The sequence below is a fragment of the Cucurbita maxima genome, unplaced genomic scaffold (assembly GCF_002738345.1).
Source record: "Cucurbita maxima cultivar Rimu unplaced genomic scaffold, Cmax_1.0 Cma_Scf00008, whole genome shotgun sequence".
NCBI lineage: Eukaryota > Viridiplantae > Streptophyta > Magnoliopsida > Cucurbitales > Cucurbitaceae > Cucurbita > Cucurbita maxima.
Genome location: NW_019272024.1, coordinates 2,978,462 through 3,001,189, shown reverse-complemented (window position 1 = coordinate 3,001,189; position 22,728 = coordinate 2,978,462). Strand labels below are relative to the sequence as shown.

General features: G+C 36.5%; 3 protein-coding genes and 1 pseudogene across 4 annotated transcripts; 3 read left to right on the top strand and 1 right to left on the bottom strand.

Annotated features, from left to right (window-relative positions):
- The first annotated feature begins 1,449 nt into the window (after positions 1-1,449).
- On the top strand, positions 1,450-2,409 carry LOC111483427 (probable WRKY transcription factor 29). The gene is made up of 2 exons (XM_023129650.1): positions 1,450-1,767; positions 1,839-2,409. Exons 1-2 carry the CDS (start codon positions 1,475-1,477, stop codon positions 2,245-2,247), a joined length of 702 nt encoding a protein of 233 aa, XP_022985418.1. The 5' UTR covers positions 1,450-1,474; the 3' UTR covers positions 2,248-2,409.
- Positions 2,410-3,720: 1,311 nt separating this feature from the next.
- LOC111483405 lies at positions 3,721-9,585 on the top strand. Of its 2 annotated transcripts, none has more exons than XM_023129611.1 (7): positions 3,721-4,172; positions 5,210-5,509; positions 6,347-6,493; positions 7,290-7,630; positions 8,007-8,529; positions 8,651-8,683; positions 8,761-9,585. In XM_023129611.1, the coding sequence occupies exons 1-7, from the start codon at positions 4,046-4,048 to the stop codon at positions 9,273-9,275; spliced, it is 1,986 nt and encodes a 661-aa protein (XP_022985379.1). In that variant the 5' UTR covers positions 3,721-4,045; the 3' UTR covers positions 9,276-9,585. The 2 variants fall into 2 exon arrangements, with proteins under 2 accessions (XP_022985379.1, XP_022985380.1); XM_023129612.1 differs by having other exon boundaries at positions 8,766-9,040.
- Positions 9,586-10,385: 800 nt separating this feature from the next.
- LOC111483430 lies at positions 10,386-11,513 on the bottom strand (annotated as a pseudogene).
- Positions 11,514-12,662: 1,149 nt separating this feature from the next.
- LOC111483393 (respiratory burst oxidase homolog protein A-like) lies at positions 12,663-20,856 on the top strand. The gene is made up of 14 exons (XM_023129589.1): positions 12,663-13,516; positions 13,602-13,764; positions 14,223-14,271; positions 14,974-15,087; positions 16,600-17,022; positions 17,681-18,064; positions 18,173-18,268; positions 18,420-18,535; positions 19,005-19,172; positions 19,270-19,426; positions 19,577-19,759; positions 19,839-19,967; positions 20,216-20,294; positions 20,382-20,856. Exons 1-14 carry the CDS (start codon positions 12,841-12,843, stop codon positions 20,489-20,491), a joined length of 2,847 nt encoding a protein of 948 aa, XP_022985357.1. The 5' UTR covers positions 12,663-12,840; the 3' UTR covers positions 20,492-20,856.
- Positions 20,857-22,728: the final 1,872 nt, after the last annotated feature.

Genomic DNA, 22,728 nt, shown 5'->3' with positions numbered 1-22,728 from the left:
TTTAGAAAATAAAAATTGAAGTTTGACTTTTAAGGTAGGTTCTTGAAAAGTAGGGTTGGGGATTTGGGAGTGGGTTTCTTTGACTCAAAAGGATAAGGCCAAAGGGAGTGGGAGCAACCTATACGATGTTGATCTCTCTCTCTCTCGATTCGATTCGTTTAGGTGGGACTTTTTTTGTTAGTCGATGTCATGTAAATGTTAGACGAACACGACTCTCCACAATGGTATGATATTGTCCACTTTGAGCATAAGCTCTCATGACTTTGCTTTGGGCTTCCCAAAAAGCCTCATACCAATGGAGTTAGTATTCCTCACTTATAAACCCATGATCATTCCCTAAATTAGCCGATGTGGGACTTTCATCATCCAACACCTCCCCTCGAACAAAGCACGCCTCCCCTTAATCGAGGCTCGACTCCTTTGGAGTCTTAGTCATTTTTGACTGCCTTCGTACCTTCGAGGAGGCTTGACTCCTTTTTTTTTTTTTCTTCATACCTTCGTACCATTGTGGAGAGTCATGTTCGTCTAACAGTAAAGACGTGTTGTCGATAAAGATTTTGGGTTTGAATGGTATAATATAGGACCGGATTGTGACGACTTTCTAAGTATTTAAAAAGTATAAACCCTTTTAATGTGTTTTAAGAATTTATAATTTCACTCCAAACCCTAAGTTAAAATGTTTTATTTTTTTTTATGTATTATTCCTATAATGGATAAATTTATATTTTAAATTTTAAATGAATTGCTAAAAGAACGAGTACATGTTTTATATGTCTCTATAAGAGATTAAAGGTACTTGTTAGGGTTAGGGTTCGTGGGTTAAGTTGAATTGGGTCCGATTTAATTTTTTTTTTTTTTAATTTTTGATTGGTTGGTTCCAAGATATGTTCAAATTTTTATTTTTTTTTAAGTAAAATTTATATATTTATTTTTAAATATTTAATTAACCTATCTAACTCAAATAAAAAATAATTATAAAATAAAATAAATATAGGGGTAGAATTGTATCATATAAAAAAAAAAAAATAAAAANAATTATTCAAATTATAAAAAAATTATTTTTATTTATTCAAATCAGACGAATCAATTAAATAAATATATAACTCAACTCAAACGGTACAAATAAAATTCATTCCGTTTTTTTTAACCCCTATATATATATATAATTTATAGGTGGAAAACTTGTTACAATGGACAACTAAAGAAATAATCATTAAAAAAAAACAAATCAAAGAAAAAGGTGTGAAAATAACACAAGATTATATCAATATCATATTAAAAAAATATAATAATTAATTTCTCTTCCTCACACATCAAACGAAAAAAAAAACACTTTTTATACACGTTGACATTTCACAAAGTCAACGAAACACAGATTAAAGTGTGAAACAACCTCCAAACAACAACTTCACAAGATCCCATTTCTCCAATTATTTAAACAAACAAAACTCTGAACTTTTCAAAGTCAGCCCCCATGGAGGATTGGGATTTGCAAGCAATTGTAAAAGGATGCAATGGATCAATTACTTCTTCAAGAACAGCAACGCTCATGGAAGATCCAAATTTGGTCTCTTTTTTGATCGAAAAAGATGAACTTTTAAGTTCTTGTTCAGTGTATGATGAGTTTGAAGGGTTGTTTGGAAGCTCCGATGACTCTGCCTCTGCCTCTGCCTCTGCCGCCGCCATTTCTGGTCTTCTCAGAGAGCTTAAGGAACCAGAAAAGCTTCATCGGAAGAGCCAAATCGCTGCAACTAAACAGAAACAGAGGTGGGTACTTCGAATATAGATTCAAAATTTTATCTTTTGAAGGATTTGATTGAGTTTTGATTTGGTATCAGCAAGAAAAGTCGGCAAAACAGAGTAGTGAAAGAGGTGAAAGCAGAGGGGGTGTGTTCGGATTCATGGGGATGGCGGAAATATGGACAGAAACCAATTAAAGGGTCGCCATATCCGAGAAGCTATTACCGATGCAGCTCCTCCAAAGGATGCTCTGCTAGAAAGCAAGTTGAACGGAGCCTCTCCGATCCCGGCGCCTTCGTTATCACCTACACGGCTGAGCACAACCACGCTGAGCCTACTCGCCGTAACGCCCTTGCCGGGACCACCAGGAAGAAGTTTCCGGCGCCGGAAAACCCGAGGTTGGATATGTCTGTGGCGTCCGTTGAAGAAGAACAGCCAATGGAGGGAGTTATTATGGATTTGCCATTCGAATTCTTTTCTGGTTTGGAGGATTTTCTTTTTGAATGACATTTTTTTTTCTTTTTTTTAAATGTTCCTTAAGCTATGTGCTTGCGTTGTCAATTCCAGTTCATTTCTAGCCGTCTCAAGCCCATAAGGTTCACCTAACCTGCTTACTCCAATTCCAAGTATGTAAATCAACCATTTGGACATATCAGGGTTCAAGCTCTACTTAACCTCTTACTTTTCTACTTTCTAAAGTCTATAAAATGAGTGTTCTAACAAATCATAGCATGTCATAGTACTATTAAGACATTTAAATCAATCAAAATCAAATTTGATAATTTCCCCTAGATGATTGAGCCATCGAATCCGCCGGTGTAGCTGAGTCGGAAGATGGCTCAACTCAACACAGCTATGGCAGTGACTCCGTGCAACAAAGGCGTGTCGAGCCATATGCATGCTACAATCAGGCACTTCATGACACGGTGAATTGAAGAAAATTGTTGGATGAAAGTCTCACCTTAACTAATTTAGGGAATGATCATGAGTTTATAATCAATTAATACTATCTCTATTGTTACTTGTGGAATATTATGCTGCCACATGAGTTTATGCTTAAAGTGGACAATATTATATTATTGTGGAGAGTCATGTTCATCTAACAAAAATCACCTAGTAATCACAAACGCAAGGGAAGAGATAGCGAGTGAGCCACAGATTGAGCTCACCATGTGAGACGACACGGTGGCAGAGCTAGGCGGCCGTGGCAGGCTGACGATGACTGAATCGGAAATACGTGTCTCCGGATGTAGTTGGCGGGGAGCCACGTAAATCGCAATTGAAAATCCCAGAAACGGCCCAAACTCCAATTTCTCGGCCCACTATATATTGGACCTTGCAAGTTGGCCCAATACACATTTTTTAAAAGATAAAACACGTGTAATTACATTAACTAAAAGATTTTCTTACTTCTAGTTCTTCTTTTTATTATTTATTTTCTTTTAAATTATCCTTGAAATAGAAATATCACATGGAAATAAAATAAATACTCTAAAAAATAATAATAAGTATAGAGACATATATTATTTTAGTAGGATGTCAAAGATTTAAATATTTTCTTTATAATATTTAACTAAAAAAGTAATATAAATAATAAAATTAAATAAAATTAAATGTAAATAAAAACTGTTACTTTATTTAAAAGAATATTGAATATTGTCGTGATTATACAAAACAGGTGTGCGCGAGCGAGTAAGACACCAAGGGATTTATTTAGAATATTTTTATAATTATCGACGAGGTATCAGTACGTGGCGGATGATAATTGGGCGGACGCCAAATTTATCCTTATATAATTTGGGATAATGCCACGTCAAGGTCCGTAAAAGACAACGAGAGTCGAGACCCGTCTCCACGCAAAGCGGGTATTCGCGGACGACCACTGACGGAGAACGGAACGGAATATTCGACCGTCGATGGTCCGTTTCCAAAAAATGACACACATTTTCCCGAAAACTATATATACTCACCATTGTCCCAAATTCGTGCCCTAAAATACTCTGATTTCTCCTACTCTTAGCCGCAACATGCTAAACACTCCCGTTTCCTCTTATTTTCCTTTCGTGTTCTCGCACCTAATTCACTTTTCTTGATTCACTCTCCGATTCGAGTCTCCCCAGTAGGATCTTCAAATGTTCTTCTCTGTGTTCAGATTGGTGTTTTCTGGCGATGGAGTTTTGAAGTCATTAGAGATGTTTGGCGGCTGTTGTGAATTGACTTCGGTTTGTAGCTCCTTTCAGCTAGGGCTTCGGTTATGTATGCTCTATAATTGACTTATCCGGTTGATGTGGTGGTGTCGAAGCTCATGGGACCAGACGGCTCTGTTAGAACAGGGGTAACAATCGAGGAGGTTGAGTTGTGTGAGGCGGATCGCGGTTCTGCCCCTCCTAGCTATTCATTTCAGCATTTCAGCTCGTACGGTAGTAAAAAAGGTGGAATAATCGTAATTTTTTTAGTAATACTGCTGTTTAATTTTAGATTTGTTGCTGGTTTCGTGTTTTTACCTGCATGCGGTGGCATAGTCATCCTCGTGCATTCGAATTGGCTATTACCGGAGGTTTTGGAGACTGTTGATTATGATTTTTTTTCGAAAGATATGGCAATGGATTTAGTGCTTGGAGTTTTACGCATTGGTTGTGGATGAACGAATTGTATGTAAGAGGATGAAAGTTATAGAGAGATTTGAGTCACTTATTGTTGAAAACCGATGAGCTTCTGTAGCCCCATAAAGACCGCCACCACTTCGTTTTACCTGTTTTTTATAAATGTGTTCCGGAAGATTTTGCCAATTGAAGTGCTTTATATGAACCCCAGGCGTTTGGAGGATGTCTTATCCTCTCTTTTTTGCTCTATCTTTATTCATGAAAGATTCGTCTTATTAAATGCGTTCCAGTGGATTTGGAGTGAGGTTGACTTGGGACTCAGTATGCAGATTACCCAAAACGTGGAATTCATTTGGGCTTGTATTTTGTTACTTCGAAGGAGAAATATGATAAAGAGAAAAATATGATAAAGAGAAAATTCTTCTCCGGGGATGTCCCAGTAAAAATATCAAATATTTTGCATGAGAAGAGACATTGTCTTTATTTTCTTTATTCGTTCATTGGATGGTGTGTAGCATATGTCTGCTGAAATCCTGATTATGGAACAAGGTCTATATGGTGAATTCGGAAAATTTGATGAAAAGCTTGCAACTTTTTTATAGTTCTTCTATAGATGATTGATGTTGATAGCTGGCTCTGGCTGCTGCATCTGTGAAAGGATCGTCATATGTTTAGAATATTTAGACTTTGTGAGTGTTATATTTTCACTCTTGATCGTATATAATCCATGCTATTTCACTTCGAGATGACTTTTATAGAATTTATGTTCCCGAGTCTCTGGCTCATCATCTCCTTTATCTGTCATTTCTCTTTCATCACTTTCCATATTTTAATGATATAATGTTCTATAAATGTCGGTATGTCAGATGGGACGAGCTCTATCAATGATTTGGGTCCTGTTTCCTTAGATAAGGTTCCTGATGGAGCGGTTTTTAAGGATGGTGAAAATACATATGAAGATTTTGAAAGTAGGAACAAAAGAAGTCATTTGTCCACTTCAAGTCCAGGAGTACAGCCCCGTAAACCGTTAAAGGTGTCAAGGGGTAGTAGTAGTTTATGTTCTAAGAGGCCACGTGTGGTTCAATTGGAAGATCCTTTGTTCTTAAGTGGAGCTGATGACGTATCTGATAAGCTTGGATCATACCTTAAAAAGTGCAACTCTCATGGTAATATGATATAAATGTTCATCCTTTGCTATTAGTTAAATTATTCTTTTCATATCCAAATGGCGGTGTTTTTCCCATGCAGTTTATCTATTACATAGTTTAGATAGGAAATGATAGCTTTTATTTTTAAAACGAGTTGATTATGCTGCAAAAATCTGATTAAAAATAAAATATAAAGCAAAAAACTATCCAAACGCTTAGCCATAACTACAAGTAAACAAATCTATGATGTGTGTACTATCCTCAGAATAAGTAGGACGAATTAAATCTAAAACTTAGAAGTACACCCCGGCAGTTGTTTAAAATTATGATATGTGGGTTGTTTTTAAGATGCATGAGTAGAAGACCATGTTAGACAATCCAGTGAACTTTGCTCTCCATTTGTTCATGTCGTGGTTTTTTCTTCTTCGTGCCTTTATTTGAATGTTGTGATTCTTTCATTTATTATAATTTTGTGAGAGAGGAGGATATTTGGAAAAACTTTTGTGGTTATTTCATTTATAGGATATATGGGAATTTTCGGGTCAAATTTGTAATGTTATTAATTGACTAATCTAATGTACCATATGCTTTCGTTTGGTAAAGTTAAGAAATCATTCTATGCTCATGTTCTTTTTAGTATGTATTTAGAAACTAGTGCTACAATGGTGATTTGACCCGTATAAATCTGTATTATTATGCAAGCTTATAATGTGCAATATCTGTTGTCTTTATGTGATTGAGATTGGATATCATTTTCCATTTTCTATACTAGGTTTCTATGTTTTCCTTGTGTAAGTTGAGGGGAAATCAGGAATTTACTGAAGCTAGTTTATTGTATACCCCACAAAAATACAGAGAAAACTCAACTGTTGAAACAGAAGAGTAGCCTAAGCAGCAAGCGGGGTGATAAGAGAAATCTCAAGGTGTCATTGAAGACAAAGTTTGATTCATTCTCTACAAATGCTGGAAATGGCTCAGCTGCCGCAGGGAGCAGTTTTCATGGTATGATGATATCATGTGAATTATTTATTAATTTGCTCAGAAACATGCATTATCAGGTTATATTGTCTTTTGAGGAGGTTATAACTTGTATTGAAGATGTTCTCCACTGGATAATGCAGATGTTTTAAATTTCTAATGGTAAAAACATTCTTGGTTTGTTGTGAGGAAAATTTGTCACTATTGTCACAGAACCTAAGTGGAGGGACAACTGAAGTATAACCAAATCAAGACAGTTCTAATTCTAATGAGTATGTGTTGGTTTGCTTGTTACTTCAATAACTTTTGTAAATATATGAGTTAGTTTATTCTTTTGAAGTTATCCCTGGAAAGATATAATCACACGAATAGCCTTTCTAAGAAGCCATTTGAATGCAACATCCCACAGTGCAACGGGCCACCTATCTAAAGATAGAACGTGACTCTCTTAAATTCACCTATTTCACTTTGTCTTTCAACAAGAGTTGTAGCTTGAGTATATCGTTCTCTACAAAAATGCGTTGCGTCCCAGTTCCTATGAGCGTTATAATGAAACTAATTTCTCTTTACCTTTCTTTGATTTTCTTTTTCTTCCATCACTAATAGGTCATAACTTCACCTTGTTTTCAGTTTTGCTAGGAGTTTATCTGCTAAAATCCATTAGTTGTTGTTACCTACGATTATGATATAAGTAAGGAAACAAGCCACTGTTTTATAATTTGTTTATAATAATGCTTCTCATCGGTTTTCTACTTGTGTTCATCTGAGTTCGCATTACACAGCATAAAATTACTTACGGACTTTATGAAATTTTATGCAGGATTATACGGGCTGAAATCAGGTGCTCGTGATTTTACAAAGCTTACGGATGATCCACCGCTGAACGATATTCTTAATGGTAGTTATGACTATGCTAATTTAAGTAAAGACAAAGGTAAAAAAGACACAAATGTAAATGAATGTTTTCTGCAGTCAATTAGAAAAGCTTGTTCTGTTCTTCAGCTCCCATGGCCTGTCCGCCCGCAAAATATGGCAGAGTCAGAGAGTTGTTCTAACAGCAAACCGGATACAAGTCTAGTTAGTTCTGTTTCAAGCATGGAAGAAAAAGTGAATTTTGATGTAAAAGAACTTAGTGCAACAGATTCACCTTCATTAAACAAGGTCAGTGCATAATAATTTGACTGTTTATCTCTCAAGTCAGCTGTAGCTGTGTGCACTTGCACTCAAACCCCAAACACTCACTGTACCATCGTGTGTGTTGGTTTAAATTTATGATCTGTATGCTGACTACACATTTTTATTAAGTTGCTTCAAATTATTTTGACATCTCTTTAGTTATTTGAGATCTGTTACAAGCTCATGGAATCTGTTTTGGCTGATTCTTTTTGTTATGGTAATTGCTGTGGCAAAAGTGTCAAATCTTTATTGAGAGGATTCTCGCTAGTGTTCTGAATTTTATATTAATTACGGAGTTCTTTTTCTATAATTACATTCAGATTTAGACCTTTTTTTTCATTTTTCTTGTTTTTCCATGAAGGTGGAAGATGCCTGCGACAATTCTGAACCTTTGACCAATGCACTTGATTTTAAATTATACAAACCTGATCACATGTTCATGAAATTGGGCCTTCCTATACCAAAGGACTTGAATTCTTTGCTCCAGGATGCTAGCAAGTCCTCTGTATCTTCAAACAATGCAACAGATTTACGTTCAGCAAAGCAACAATCTCGTCGAGCTATGTTGCAACCATTTGCATGGTCACATTCTTTTAATGGGCACTCTAAAGCAAATTCAGATTCATCCAAGTTTTCTGCCAATAGGACCACATGTCTTGGTAGGTGGTGGCGAGTTCGAAACTTTTCCAATATACCTAGTGCTACTGCTGATTGTTTTACGAAAGACTTGGAATCGTTGACTTTTAACCAGAGTTTATTTCCTTCAACAATGAGAGTTGTTGGTCCTGATGATGGAAGGTCCTCTATATCTGTTAATCATCATCAATGTGGATGGGATTCCCTGTCTTCTGCAACTTGTTCGAAAACTTCCTCTGTGCTTGTGGGTAAGGATTTATTGGAAGGCATTTATACAGTGTAATTGAGATATAATATTCACCTTGGAACCGTTCTGCTATTATCGTTCATTTTACTTAAATCGTGACACTGTTTTTGGTCTAATTACAGAATCTCGAGGGAAGATGAATAACGAGGCAAATGGTATGAATTTCAAATTTCTTATCTGTGTGATACTTTGTATATTTGCTAGCTGTGTTATTGATATTGCTTCTCTACAGAGCAGCAGTGTCCAAGAGTAATGGCTGCTGCTCAAACTCTGTACGATATTGCAACTTCTGCTGCATTGAGGCAAAACATAGATGGGATGGTAAGGTGGCCAAAAAAGGCATCACAAAAGTCCATGAGAGCTCGCAAGTTGAAATCAGAGGAAACTGAAGAATTATATACCACGCCTACAACATATGGATTGTGGTCCAACAATTCGATCAAGAATGAAGGCCATCATGCTCATCCCTCGAAGAAGCCAAAGCTCGGAACAACAGAGAGCAGAAGAGACGTTGCTCAGACCAATTGTAAAAGAGGACCATTGAATTGGACTACACCCCGGTCAAGTAGATCGTCACCCAGTAAGTTCATTAGAGATTCGATTTCAGAAGCTAAACCTTCAACCGCAGGTGCCATAAAACAATCATCATCTATGATGCCTCCTCCAGCAACTCTTTTGTGCAAGGCTGGCGAGGGTCAACAAAACACACGGAAGTTAATGCTCATGGATTGGAAAAGAGGGGGATGAACAGGTTAGATTGCTCGAGAAACTCAGTTTTATTATATCCCTGCCTGCCTAACAAAATGCTTTTATTATTAAACTAGAATCACTTCTCTGAAGTAGTGCCTAAAGTGGCTGGTTGGTTGGTTGGCTGGCTGGCTGTACATAATATTGTTTCAGTGTTGGATTAATGATTGTAATGGTTAGGGTTGAATAGTGACACACGCTTTCTAATTGTTGTAACATCGAACTTCATCCCAGAACGCAGTAGCAAATTCTCTGCCACTGTGTGAAAAGTATTTGACAATGCAATAGAAATTTTAGTTCTTTCTTATTACTATTTGCTTGTGCTCTTCTCTGTTGTCCTTGCAACTAAGTCGAATTGCTTGAAGAGATCCGGGAGGCCGACCATTTTGCTTTTGATTTGAGTGGAAATCCAGCTGCTGCCGGTCGGGGCGGGCAAAAACATTGACCCACGAACCTGCCCAAAAAGTGGGGCGAAGACCTACGCATGCTCCTGCTTACGAAAGACTACTTTTCAAGCTGAATCAAACTGAATTTCCGCTGAATACGACAGATTTTTAACCTTACAAATTAAATGATTTAGGGGAAAATAGTCCAAGTCCGCCGCTATACACCCTTGTAAAGAATAAGAATGCCTCATTCCCGTCTTCAACTACGCGAGATCTCACAATCCATCACATTTGGAGCTTAGCAGTCACTCGTTTCTCTTTTCAATCAATATGGAATATCGCAATCTACTCCCTTTGAGATCCAAAGTCTTCGCTGACACAGAGCTTGCTGTCGACCATTTTGGAATTCATCATACTCGTTGGCACATTGTTGGTACTTATTATAAGTTTTCTTGTCCATTATTTTGGAGTTTACCGTACTCGCTGGCACCTAGTACTTATAATAAGTTTTCGGTTCATAGTGGAAACAACGTGTGTAACCTATCTTGTCCATTATTTTGGGGTTTACCGTACTCGCTGGCACCTAGTATTTATAATAAGTTTTCGGTTCACAGTGGAAAAAACCTGTGTAACCTTGCAAATATCTAAAATATATAAGTATAATCAAATTTGTTTAATTTTGAATTAGTGGTTAAAAGTATAAATATATAGGCCGAGATTTGTGTGAAAATGAAATAGACAATCAAATGTTATTACGCTCATTCTTACAAAAATAGGATTACAAAAAACCCGATCAAAATCAAAACGCAGCTACTGCAAAAAAATTATGCACAAGAGAAGATGAAGAGGAAGATGAAGAGGAAGATGAAGAGGAAGATGAAGAGGAAGATGAAGAGGAAGAATCAAACTGGAATTCTAAGAGAACATCTGATACAGAGCTAAAACCAGAGCCATAGCCAATCCGGGATCAAAACCAGGAAGAATCACCAGAAGGAAAACCTCCGCCCCAAAACAAACGCCGCCTTTCACCGCCTCCTTCCTCTTCACCTCCGCCACCACTGTCCTCGACGCGTCCAAAACCTTGCACGATCGCTGACCGTACGAACCTTCCACACTGTACGCATACTTCTTCTCCGAGGTTCTGTAATCGTATACGTATGCGAGCACTTTCGCATTCGGAGCGACATGTAGTATGTTCATGTTCTTCCTCACTCGACATATCGGTTTCTTCCTAGCCCTAGTTTCTCCTCCTACTTCCCCTACGTACACGGACCAGTTCTCCGCTAGTCCAAGCTTCTAATTTACCAAAACATACACAATTTAGAATCCAATCCGCCAGAAATTACCGCCAAAATCAGAGCGAGTTACACATTTAGTTCAATTTCATCACAAAGAAGAAGAAGAAGAAGAAGAAGAAGACAAATCAAGCGCGTAGTTGCACAACGACTGACCTTGGAGCGGCACATTGTGAGGACGGAGTTTCCGAGGCCGTCCATCAGAATCACTTCCTCCGGCCGTCCGGTGTAATTATCGACTCTGTATACGATATTTCCGTTACAATCAATCACTGTGAAGCCGTTACAGGTGAGTAACAGTGACTTCCTCCACACCATCAGTGAGACAATCGCGCCGTCGCCGTCGCCGCCTCTCTTGACCTCCTCGCCGGCTGGGATTCCTGGTGCACTGCTCCGGATGAAGATTTGAAGAAGAACATCTTAATTCCTTCCGGTGTTCGTTGAATGTTGATTTGTTTTCGAATTTTTGAGTGTTTTAACTCGAAGAGGAAGCAGATATTTATAGACTCTCATCATCGGACGGAACTTGGATCCTCCATGAAAACGATGACTCTGGATCACCGGTAGGCTCCACGTTTCCCCCTTAAGTTTTTTTTATTTTTTATTTTTTATTTTTTATAAAAATAATTAATTTTAATATATATTTTTCTATTTGGAATAGTGCCACCAATATATTTTTTATTTATATTGTAAATTATAAATATTCATTTCTAAAGTTTATTACTATTTTCACTTGATTTTTTTAATCAAATTAAAATCCTACCAAATAACAGTTAGTGAGTGATAATGAGCCACGTGTATGCTTAATCTCCACAGCAAGTGACACGTGTAGATTTACATCTCCAGCTTTCCTTTTCCATTTTTTATATCGGAATAATTGTTTATAAAATATTATTACGGATAAACATGTTTTTCACGTTAGACGAATGAGACTCTCTACCATGTATGATATTGTCCACTTTGAGCATAAGCTCCCATGATTTTGCTTTGGAGTTCCTCAGAAAGCATCATACCAATGGAGTTAGTATTCCTCGCTTATAAACCCAGGATCATTTCCTAAACTAGCGGATGTGAGATTTTCATCATCCAACACCTCCCCTCAAACAAAGTGCACCTCCCTTTAATCGAGGCTCGGCTCCTTTTTCCTTTAGAGACTTAGTCATTTTTTCCTATGCCTTCGAGGAGACTCGATTCCTTTTTATTTTGGAGTTATTTATTCGACATTTGAGGATTTACCAATCTTTTGGCACGACTAAGTTTTAGGGGATGATTTTGATACTATGTTAGACGAACACGACTCTTCACAATGGTATGATATTATCCCCTTTAAACATAAGCTCTCATGACTTTGCTGTAAAGTCGACGTTTTTAAAAATTAATTCTAACCCTTCAAAATCTAAATATGGATATATTTATTAAAATTGCTACAAAAAGAACTAAATAATTTATGAAATTGCTTCAAAATATTTTGAGTTTTTTATGTTTTATAATTTTAAATTTATCATTACAAGATGGAAAAGAAATTAATAAAATAAAATAAGAAATAGTTTTTCTCCCGCCATTTACTTGGTGTCATGCATAGAGTATTGGAATGGAATGGGTCCATATCAAGGGTATAATGGTAATTAAGATATGACAGCAGCGCATATCCACGGTTTTCCCGTTTATGCAAGATTAGGTACAAATAATTTTTAGTTGGAGAAAATCATTGTCTTCTCCGTCCAGAGCGATTCCTTTAGATTCCGGACGCGCCTTCTCTGCCACTTCTTTGCTCACTACCGATTGGCGGACAGTTGACGACGACGGCACGGGAGCGTTCGTCAACTGTTAATGATTAATTAGTTTCACAACCTGGCAGGCACGTTTCGGTCTGCTAATGAATCAATGACCACAACTGCGGAGCAGGAGTGCCGATGCGGATGGGACGACATTACACAACTTGACACGATGATCTTCGAATCGTCGCTTGGAGCGCAGTTCGGCGCTGCGGAGGAGTTTGTGGAGGTGACGCTTGATGTGCAAGAAAACAACACGGTTGTGCTTCGAAGTGTTGAGCCGGCGACTGTGATCAATATGGACGATAGCGTTTCTGGCGGTTCTGGAACGCCGGCTTGGACTCCTGCTTCCATTTTGAGATCTACGTCGGTGAAGCGGAGTTCGTCGCATCGGTTTCGGCAGTTTTCTCAGGAACTCAAAGCGGAAGCGAGAGCTAAGGCGAAGAATTTTTCGCACGAGTTAAAAGCCGAATTGAGGCGGTTCTCATGGAGCCGGAGCCATGCGTCTCAGGCATTTGCCGCGTCATCGTTAACCGTGAACACGAACAGTGATGTTGGAGCAGAAAACGGAATGGATTCGGCTTTAGCGGCTAGAGATTTAAGGAGGCAACGAGCAAAGCTTGATCGAACTCGTTCCGGTGCTGAGAAGGCTCTCTATGGATTAAGATTCATAAGCGGCAATAATAAAACGAGGGGCATCCATACGTGTAGTGAACTTGAGAGTAACTTCAATAAGCTTGCCAAGGACGGTTTTCTAAGCCGCGTCGATTTCGCTCAATGCATAGGTATAAACTGGCTGCAAACAGGTAATTTCAGTATTTTTTGTGGAATTTTTAATTGATTTAGTTGTTTTCCTTTTAAATTTGAAAGGAATGAAAGATTCGAAGGAGTTTGCTCTCGAGCTGTTCGATGCTCTAAGTCGGAGGCGAAGACTTCAGAACTCCGATCGAATTAGTCGAGACGAGCTATTCGAGTTCTGGTTGCAAATTACAGATCAAAGTTTCGATTCCAGGCTCCAGATCTTCTTCAACATGTAAGAACTCATAGCATATTATGATCTTAATTTCTTTTTTTCAAAGAAGGATCACGGTACTTTTTCTCCCTTAATTATTTTCAACAGAAAAAATGTATATTAGCTTCGCACCAGTTTAGCAGTTAGCACATAAATTTTTCTAACGTTTGAACTTTGGAATATTTTTTAGTTAAAATAAAGGGCATAAATTAATATATATATATTTTTTTAAATAGTTATCGTGTCAATTTATTATTTATTAAATTAATTATATTATTCTGGAACAAATTTAAAATTAAAATCTTCTTAAGTCTAGGAAATAATTGAATCATACCATGAGTATTTTGTAAAATTTATAATAAAAGGTAATAATATGCGATCATATATACTCTTTTTAGTTGTTATTTTATGTTTTACAGCAATACTTTATTTTAGTTAAACACCTTGATTTAGTAATTTTAATTAATTATACATGTCAGGGTTGACAAGAACGAAGATGGTCGTGTCACCGAACAAGAAGTAAAAGAGGTAAAAATGATATGGCTTAACAACTTCTAAACTCTCATTATGAAGCTGATGGTATTTTTGGCAATAAAAAAATGAATTGCAAACAGCCTTATCTGTTTTTTTTTTCTTTTTTTTTTCTTTTCTGTATATATAAAACTATACGTGTATGATAAGATTAGGAAGAAAAATTGAAATTATTCATATATTTTAATCTACAGAAAAGAGGAATGATATAATTTTAATCTATCATACAACTAACATAGAGCTACTTATATATTTTATGACTTGGTCGTGATATTATTAACATTTTTTATACCAACCTCAACTAAAATATAAACAAAAAGTGACCCTTGGTTGGTGGGATCCGGTAGCCTTTATTAAAGTCCCGAATATTATAAAGTAAATGCCATTGACATTCATCAAAAAATAAAATTATTAAATAAACAAGAATGCCGGCATTCTGTTCTGACTTTTTCTTTCTTGTCATGGTATGGAATAATTATGGAGTATGAAGAAACGGTATCTTGAACTCTTCAACACTTCAAAAAATTTCAGCGCGATATTCTATATTCTGTGCCAAATTATTATAATTTGGTTCCATAATTGTGGTTAGTTAATTAGAGTTGAATGCATTTGTTTAATTTTCATAATTTCAATTATAACTCCTGGCCAAGAACAATTTCATGGTTGATTTGTCTAACTTTATATTTCTGGGGTTGGTAGATTATCATGCTAAGTGCATCCGCCAACAAGCTGTCTAGACTAAAGGAACAAGCGGAGGAATATGCAGCTCTAATCATGGAAGAATTAGATCCAGAAAGACTAGGCTACATCGAGGTCTGTTAGCCTTTTTTCTTTTTCTTTTTTATCTAGGGTACAATTTTAATCGATCTATTTTTTAAAACTCCAAACTAGTAATTACAACCATTTTAACTTTAGATATAAGGTTTTATAGAGGAATCAAGTTAACATCTCTTTTAATAATTTACCAGATGAAAAATCACTCATATTAATTAAAATTGGCTTTATATATTTTGATTCCAATTTTTATTCAATATTATCTTAATTCTATATTTAAAAAAGTTTTATACATGAGTGAAAATTCTTGCATTTTTTTATTAAAAAAATCTTATAAAATGGAATTCTAAAGATTTTAAATTAATTCAATTATTAGTTTTTAGTTAAACCAATCAAATCAAGGAGATCTTAAAAATATAATATTTTCTTATTTCATGGTCTTAAACACATGATAATTAATTATTCTTTAAAATTGTAGGTTTCTCTTTCTTAAAAAAAAATGTTGATAATGTTACTTCTAAATTAAGTAGCATCCTCAAATTTTTAATTGCATTGTTCAACTGTCCCTCTTTCCACGGTTCCAGGGCGGGTAGCCATTCGTTTACTTAGGTTTTCAATTTCTTTGCCAAAAAAGAAGAATGTTTTCAATCTTTTTTCGGTAAGGTTGTTCTCAATTAGGTTTGTCACCTTCAAATAACTTTTGGTTGAATGATTCATTTTCCCCTCCTTTCGGATTTTGATGGTCAATTTGTTGATTTAGTTTTATAAACACCAATCTGTTGCTCTAACAACTCTGACCATGGGAATATGGTTGGAAAAAATATCACGAAGTATGATCTATACCTCTATAATTGCTAGTGGTAGAAGTTAGCGCTAGTATTGCACTGCCGCTAGGCCGCACCTAATACGCCCAGTTCCTAGCAACCTGGAATCATATCATTGATACCCATGGAATTGGATTTTATTATCGGAAACTTGTATCATGTCTTATTTAATTTTGGTGGAAGCTCAAATTTTGATGGATTGGCTTCTTTAGATTAGAAAAAGTTGCAACCAAGTCTAGATTTATAGAGCATGGTTCCTTTCAATTTTTAGAAGCTGATCCATATCCATACAATTAACACCAATAAATTGGAAACTATTTCTTCATTAATAAGTTGAAATCTATCTGGATGAATGTTACGAACTGCAATGCGGATTAAAAACATTTCTCGAAATACTGAGCATTGAGCAAGAGCCTTGCAGTTCAGGAGTAGCTATTTTATGTTTGCCGCATAAAGAGCGAGTATAATCATAGCTAAAATTAAGATGCATGTTCATATGAACTTCAATTGATTAAAGCTACATACGATTAAAAAAAAAAATCTTGAACTTTATTCGCGAAAATTTTAATATATGTATTGGATTATTTCTTAAAATCTTAAACTAATAATTGTGATTGTAGCGCATAGATGTTTCTCATGCAGTAGTGGCGTAGTTAGTTTTCAAGAACATTGACAGAATTCGGACTACTGATGAATTTGTTACTTCTTCCGTTGAACAATCTTTCAGCTATGGCAATTGGAGACACTTCTGCTGCAAAAGGACACATATATGAACTACAGTCGAGCCCTCAGCTTCAACAGCCAAGCCTTGAGCCAGAACCTACAAGGCATTCGACGAAGAAGCCCAATTAAAAAGTTTAGCACGAAGGTGGTCTACTTTCTGCGAGAGAATTGGAAACGAATTTGGGTTTTGACACTATGGATTATGATCATGGTTGGGCTTTTCACATGGAAATTTCTTCAGTATCGACATAAAAACGCCTTCAGAATTATGGGATACTGTCTCACCACGGCAAAGGGTGCGGCTGAGACCTTGAAGTTCAACATGGCTCTCATTCTTTTGCCAGTTTGTAGAAATACCATTACTTGGCTAAGGAAAACAAGAATAGGGTACTACGTCCCTTTCGACGACAACATCAATTTTCATAAGGTACACGCTGACCCTGCCATTCTCATCAATGCTTTATTTGAGTATTGATCCATCTGCTTCTCAACAGTTTCTAGGGCTGCCTAATCTGTCTTCTTTTTTCATTGGTCTTTTTTAAGCGAGGAAAGTTGCGATCTCGGAGATTAAATTAAAATTTCAAGTATCTGTTCTTGACCTGGATATAGAAGATATATATTCCGAAATTATTAGATGGTCTAAATCGTAGTTTCAAATTTGTGTGTAGTTTCCAAGTTACTCGGAAGTTTCTCTCTACCAATGTGTACTGGAGTTAGTGAAGAACGTACTAATTTTACTAAGAAAGAAGGATTGCTTGCTTCAATCTTGGAATTGGTCATATATATTTTGCGTCGAAGGAAATTTCAAATATGTGGTTTTTGGGTCTTAATGTTTAATTGACACGGGTGTATCGTGGTGTAACTTGGATATCTCTTGTAAGTCAAGGTTGGCTAAGAGTCATCAGGTACCATTCAGTTTACCATGATATTGTTAATTGCAAGAATGAAATAGTTAAAATACTATAGCAATTGAGGTTCCAATGTTCATTTCCTTCTGAATGCCCCTGCAAGTTTCCCCAGAACTTGGAATATTTTTTATGTACGTAGCATCACTTCATCACCATTTGGTTGTCTGACCTGTGTAGACAATTGCGGTGGCCATTATAGTTGGTATCATTCTCCACGCTGGAAACCACCTAGCATGTGATTTTCCAAGGCTGCTTAATTCCTCTGAAGCTGACTATGCGTATGTGATTGATGACTTCGGCAAGAATAAGCCCAGCTATATGGACCTTGTTAAAGGGGTGGAAGGTGTTACAGGAATCATAATGGTGATTTTCATTGCAATAGCTTTCACACTTGCAACACGATGGTTTAGGAGAAACCTCATTAAGCTACCCCACCCTTTTGATAGACTCACTGGATACAATGCCTTCTGGTATTCACACCACTTATTCATTCTTGTTTACATATTGCTCATCATTCACGGCTTGTTCCTCTATCTCGTGCACAAATGGTATCTTATGACGGTAATCAGTTACGGTTTTCTTTAGCTTTAGCTAATGCCTCACAACTTAGTGTTCCTTCACATTATACTAAATTAAGAGTTGCATAACATACTAATTTCATGACTTCAGACGTGGATGTATGTCGCTGTTCCAGTTTTGCTGTATGCTGGAGAGAGGATCCTGAGATTCTTCCGCTCTGGATCATATAGTGTTCAAATCCAGAAGGTTTGTTTGAATTAAGAAATAAAATTGCACCAAAAAGAACTATGGGTTACATGTGGTCCATATCTCACACTAATATATTTCTGGTTTATAAATTATCACTGAAATGTCTGTGGCTTTCTCTTCTCTTATCATTCCTTTGTGATGCATTTAGGTAGCCATTTATCCTGGAAATGTTCTCAAATTGCAAATGTTCAAGCCGCCTCAATTTCATTACAAAAGTGGACAGTACATGTTTGTTCAGTGTCCTGCAGTTTCTCCCTTTGAATGGTAATGAAAAACTAGATTTGCTAACCCTTGTTTTTGAATAAGCTTCCAATACATCCCTTAGTAACCTAAATACAAAACTAATACTTCAAGAGATAAACGAGCACATTTCCTCCATGTTGACTTCACCGCTCATTCACAATTTTCTTCAAGATTTCATTTGTTTCAATCAATATTTATGTACCTCTAAAAATTACTGTTTTACAGGAAGAAACAAATCAGATATTTAAAACAGTAATGTAAATCATAGTTTGAAACTCTTGGTGATGAATGGATCTTAGGTAACTTTTGGGTCAACTTTGTGAACACTGAACGGTATGGCCATATTAGTATTTCTTAAGATAACTTTTTTCCTTTCTAAATTGTTTCTTTCTAAGTTCTATGAAATATACTAAATTTTAATTTGTTACATATAAATAAACTTCCTTATTTTCACTTCAAGTCACCATCAAATGCTAAACTTTGCATGCAGGCATCCATTTTCAATTACCTCGGCTCCTGGAGATGACTACCTAAGTATCCATGTGCGGCAGCTTGGTGATTGGACTCAAGAGCTTAAAAGGGTTTTTTCTGAGGTTTGTGAGCCTTCCCTCTCCGGCAAGAGTGGTCTTCTAAGAGCTGATGAAACTACCCTTAAAAGGTTAATATTTTCCTTATAATATTCCTTTCCTAGACCTCCTTTTAGCATGCTGCATTTCCTTCATATTAATGTTGGAAATTTATTATGCCCATGTCAGTCTGCCAAGGCTTTCAATAGATGGACCATATGGTGCCCCAGCACAGGATTATCATAAATATGATGTGCTACTACTTGTTGGTCTAGGCATTGGGGCTACACCTTTCATCAGTATTTTGAAGGATTTGTTGAACAATACTGTGAAAATAGAGGAGCAGGTAATGACTTGTGCGGATGTATTCTGAATCCGAGGGACATAGTTTCTTTTGTGTCTGCTTCTATTGTAATCAATCAGTTTGTCACAATCTAATAGCCCCGTAATTTGAAAAGGACAATACAAATATGCTTATACACATTGATTCTCTCAGGATTCATCTACTGGTATCACTAGCGTTGGAAACCTCAGTTATGTGAACAAAAATTCTCAAGCTCCTAAAAGGAAGAATTGTCTGAAGACCACAAATGCCTACTTTTATTGGGTAACTAGAGAGCAAGGGTCATTTGATTGGTTCAAAGGTGTTATGAATGAAATCTCCGAGCTGGATCAAAGGGTAATTCATATCTGTATGTTAGCAATTGGATTTCATGGCATGGCTGTTAATTGGGAATTTCAATTGTTTTGAGTTTTAGGGGGTAATTGAGATGCATAACTACCTTACAAGTGTGTATGAGGAAGGAGATGCTCGTTCAACTCTCATTACCATGGTTCAAGCCCTCAATCACGCTAAGAATGGAGTAGATATCGTGTCTGGCACCAGGGTAAAATCACAATCCTTCACTGCAGTTTCTAATACCTCTTTTTCAGATCCTTTATTATGTTTACTGAAGTAAATGGACAAACTTGAAAATTATGCCAAATATGCAATCAACAAAACCTTGGAAAAAATAGCGAGAAAGTTTAAGTGCTCCTATATTGGCTAACAAATTTTGTGGCCATATTAGTCCTTGACTCACAGTGTCATCGTTTAGATATCCCCATATTAAAGCTTTTGTTGGCCCCAATGCAGGTGCGAACCCACTTTGCCAGGCCTAACTGGAAGAAAGTTCTCAGCAAAATCAGTTCCAAGCACTGTGGTGCAAGGATAGGTTGGTTGATTTCAACTATATAACAGTAGAAACATATCAAAGAAATCTTACCTTTTCTCATATTGTGGTTTTGACATTTTCTACTAGGTGTCTTCTATTGCGGTGCTCCAGTTTTGGCCAAAGAACTTGGCCAGCTCTGCCATGAGATCAATCGAAACGGTTTGGCCAAGTTAGATTTTCACAAGGAACATTTTTAAGATAAGTTTGGATGCATCACTTTCTCCCTCATTCTCATCTCAAAAATATGTCAAGATTAAAAATTTCTAGAATTGTAGAAGTCATGAAAAAGAAAGAATAAAATAAATAAGATTTATAACTTGTAGAGACTAGGTAGGAAGGCAGAGACGAAAAAAAAAAATTGAGTTATACCAGGTGACGTTGTAGATTTAGCCATATTAGTCCAAGCACAATCACAAATAAACATTATGGTTTAGTAGGATAAGGAATTTTAAACAGGCTGAGTTCTTATATTTAGGGAGGGAATTTTTGTTATTACTATTGTTCCTTGAACGCCATGTGATCATCCCATAAAAGTACAGCGTCAAATTTTTTTTCTTCGAAATTAATGGACACTTCTACTCTTGTAATCATTGAACTTATGGTAATGCCTTATATGGATCTCTATTTTGAAAATCATGTTATACTACTTCCATATTTTGCTTGCTTAATATTCTGTCCAAATTTCCTTAATAAGGATCATGGTGATATACATGCTTGGCATATCTTAACATCTATATCAAGCTCTATCTGCTTTTTCTAGAAAATTTCGAGGTTGGGACTGGAGGATTAGACCAGAGAGAACGAAGAGCTGTACTAAGATCTTGAAGCATGGCAAGTCTTGTGGTATGTCAGTGCCATATTATCTTGTTCTAGGTGTTATTTTGACATTCGACTAAAGATTTTGATAGAAAAGCCATTTATTAAGACAAAGCACATTTACATAAAATTTAGGGAATAGTTGAGTTACTTGACACACGATTAGTCGTGAAACTACAATCTTATTGTTGAAAGGATAACATAGCAAGTTTGACATATAATGACTCGAGAACTCTTGAGCTTTAGATAAATGTCCTGTTTTCTAAAAAGACTTGTTTTCCTAACCTCTTTCTTGGCGAGGGCCGTAAAAACCAAGCTTTGATAGGGGACACCGAAACATTTTGAATATCATCTGGGATTCATACATTTCCCCGGTCACAATCTCGGCTAAGAAGAGACCGGGAAGGAAGGCATGGACTTCTTGTTTGAAATCGAACGGGAAGACGAATGGTTGATTGTTGGGAAAGGAGTCCCACGTCCGCTAATTATGGGGAGTCGTTTATCATAGATGTACTTGAATACATCTCCACTAGCACGACCTTTTAGGAAAACCAAAAAGTAAAACTACGAGAGTTTATGTACAAAGTGGACAATATTATACTATAGGGAGATGATTAGTAATTCCTAATCGACAGCTAGTCCCAGTCACCAGGAAAGAAGGCTGATGGCCACCAGGAAGGAATGGGATCCTTCCCAGGCGACTGGTTGTCGTGTTTGGTAGAAGGAAACAACAAGGAGGAAGAAGAATACAGAGGGAAGTGAAGACGAATACCGATGACGTCAATGGGTTAGAAAAACAAGTTTCTAGAAAACGAATCATTTATCTAAAGCCCAATTGTCTTTTAGTAATAATTGGCTAGCTTGTTAGGTAATTTTAGCTCTATAGTTGCTTTAGTGGAATAATCTCTCAGTAAATAGAAGCTTCATATTTGTACCAAGGATGAATGATCATTAGAAACAACTTTTGACTTTGAATAATGATAGACATTTGGCAAATGGAATTCTTGGAGAATGCATTAGGATGCATTACTAGCAGTAAAAAGCCTTTATACGTCCATGAATCTCAGCTGAAGAAATCTAATGTATTATTAATCAGTTTAAATCTGATTATCCATTAGAATGACTCAGCAGATCAAGAGGCATTCAAAACCCTCCCAATAGACATAGTATAGTGGTGCCTCTGATCCTCGTTTAAAATTCTAGGAGAATCGCAAGACAAAAAGGATGAAGACGAGGTCTCCTCTTCCTTAGATCCAGACATATACGACAAATTCAAAACTAAATGAGAAACAAAAAAAAAAAACTAAAAAAAAATAAGTCCTCACATGTCGGCTCGAAGAATCCTATTTGAAAGTTAGAAACCCACTGTTTATGATGAGTTAATTGATGTCTAGAAGGGAAGAACTGCTGGTCAACATGTAGGAGACATTACAATTACAATTAATCATCTGCCTAATCTCTGTCTCCCGCTGACTTCAAAAGGATAGGAATGAAAAAGGGAAATGGAGATGTGAAAAATACCCTTGTTCAACTCACTCTGCTAGTAGATATTATCTTTGTAATTTCCCTTCTAAGTTTCTTTTCAAAATTTTAAAACGCGTGCATTAGGGAGAGGTTT

Excerpts from the sequence above, each read along its gene's own strand:
- LOC111483405 (XM_023129611.1), top strand. The coding sequence starts at position 4,046 with ATGGGACCAGACGGCTCTGTTAGAACAGGGGTAACAATCGAGGAGGTT. Across the intron at positions 8,530-8,650 it reads AACTTCCTCTGTGCTTGTGG|AATCTCGAGGGAAGATGAAT; the intron begins GTAAGGATTTAT and ends GTCTAATTACAG. Across the intron at positions 8,684-8,760 it reads GATGAATAACGAGGCAAATG|AGCAGCAGTGTCCAAGAGTA; the intron begins GTATGAATTTCA and ends GCTTCTCTACAG.
- LOC111483393 (XM_023129589.1), top strand. The coding sequence starts at position 12,841 with ATGACCACAACTGCGGAGCAGGAGTGCCGATGCGGATGGGACGACATT. Across the intron at positions 13,765-14,222 it reads CTCCAGATCTTCTTCAACAT|GGTTGACAAGAACGAAGATG; the intron begins GTAAGAACTCAT and ends TATACATGTCAG. Across the intron at positions 19,760-19,838 it reads TCTCCGAGCTGGATCAAAGG|GGGGTAATTGAGATGCATAA; the intron begins GTAATTCATATC and ends TTTGAGTTTTAG.
- LOC111483427 (XM_023129650.1), top strand. The coding sequence starts at position 1,475 with ATGGAGGATTGGGATTTGCAAGCAATTGTAAAAGGATGCAATGGATCA. Across the intron at positions 1,768-1,838 it reads GCAACTAAACAGAAACAGAG|CAAGAAAAGTCGGCAAAACA; the intron begins GTGGGTACTTCG and ends ATTTGGTATCAG.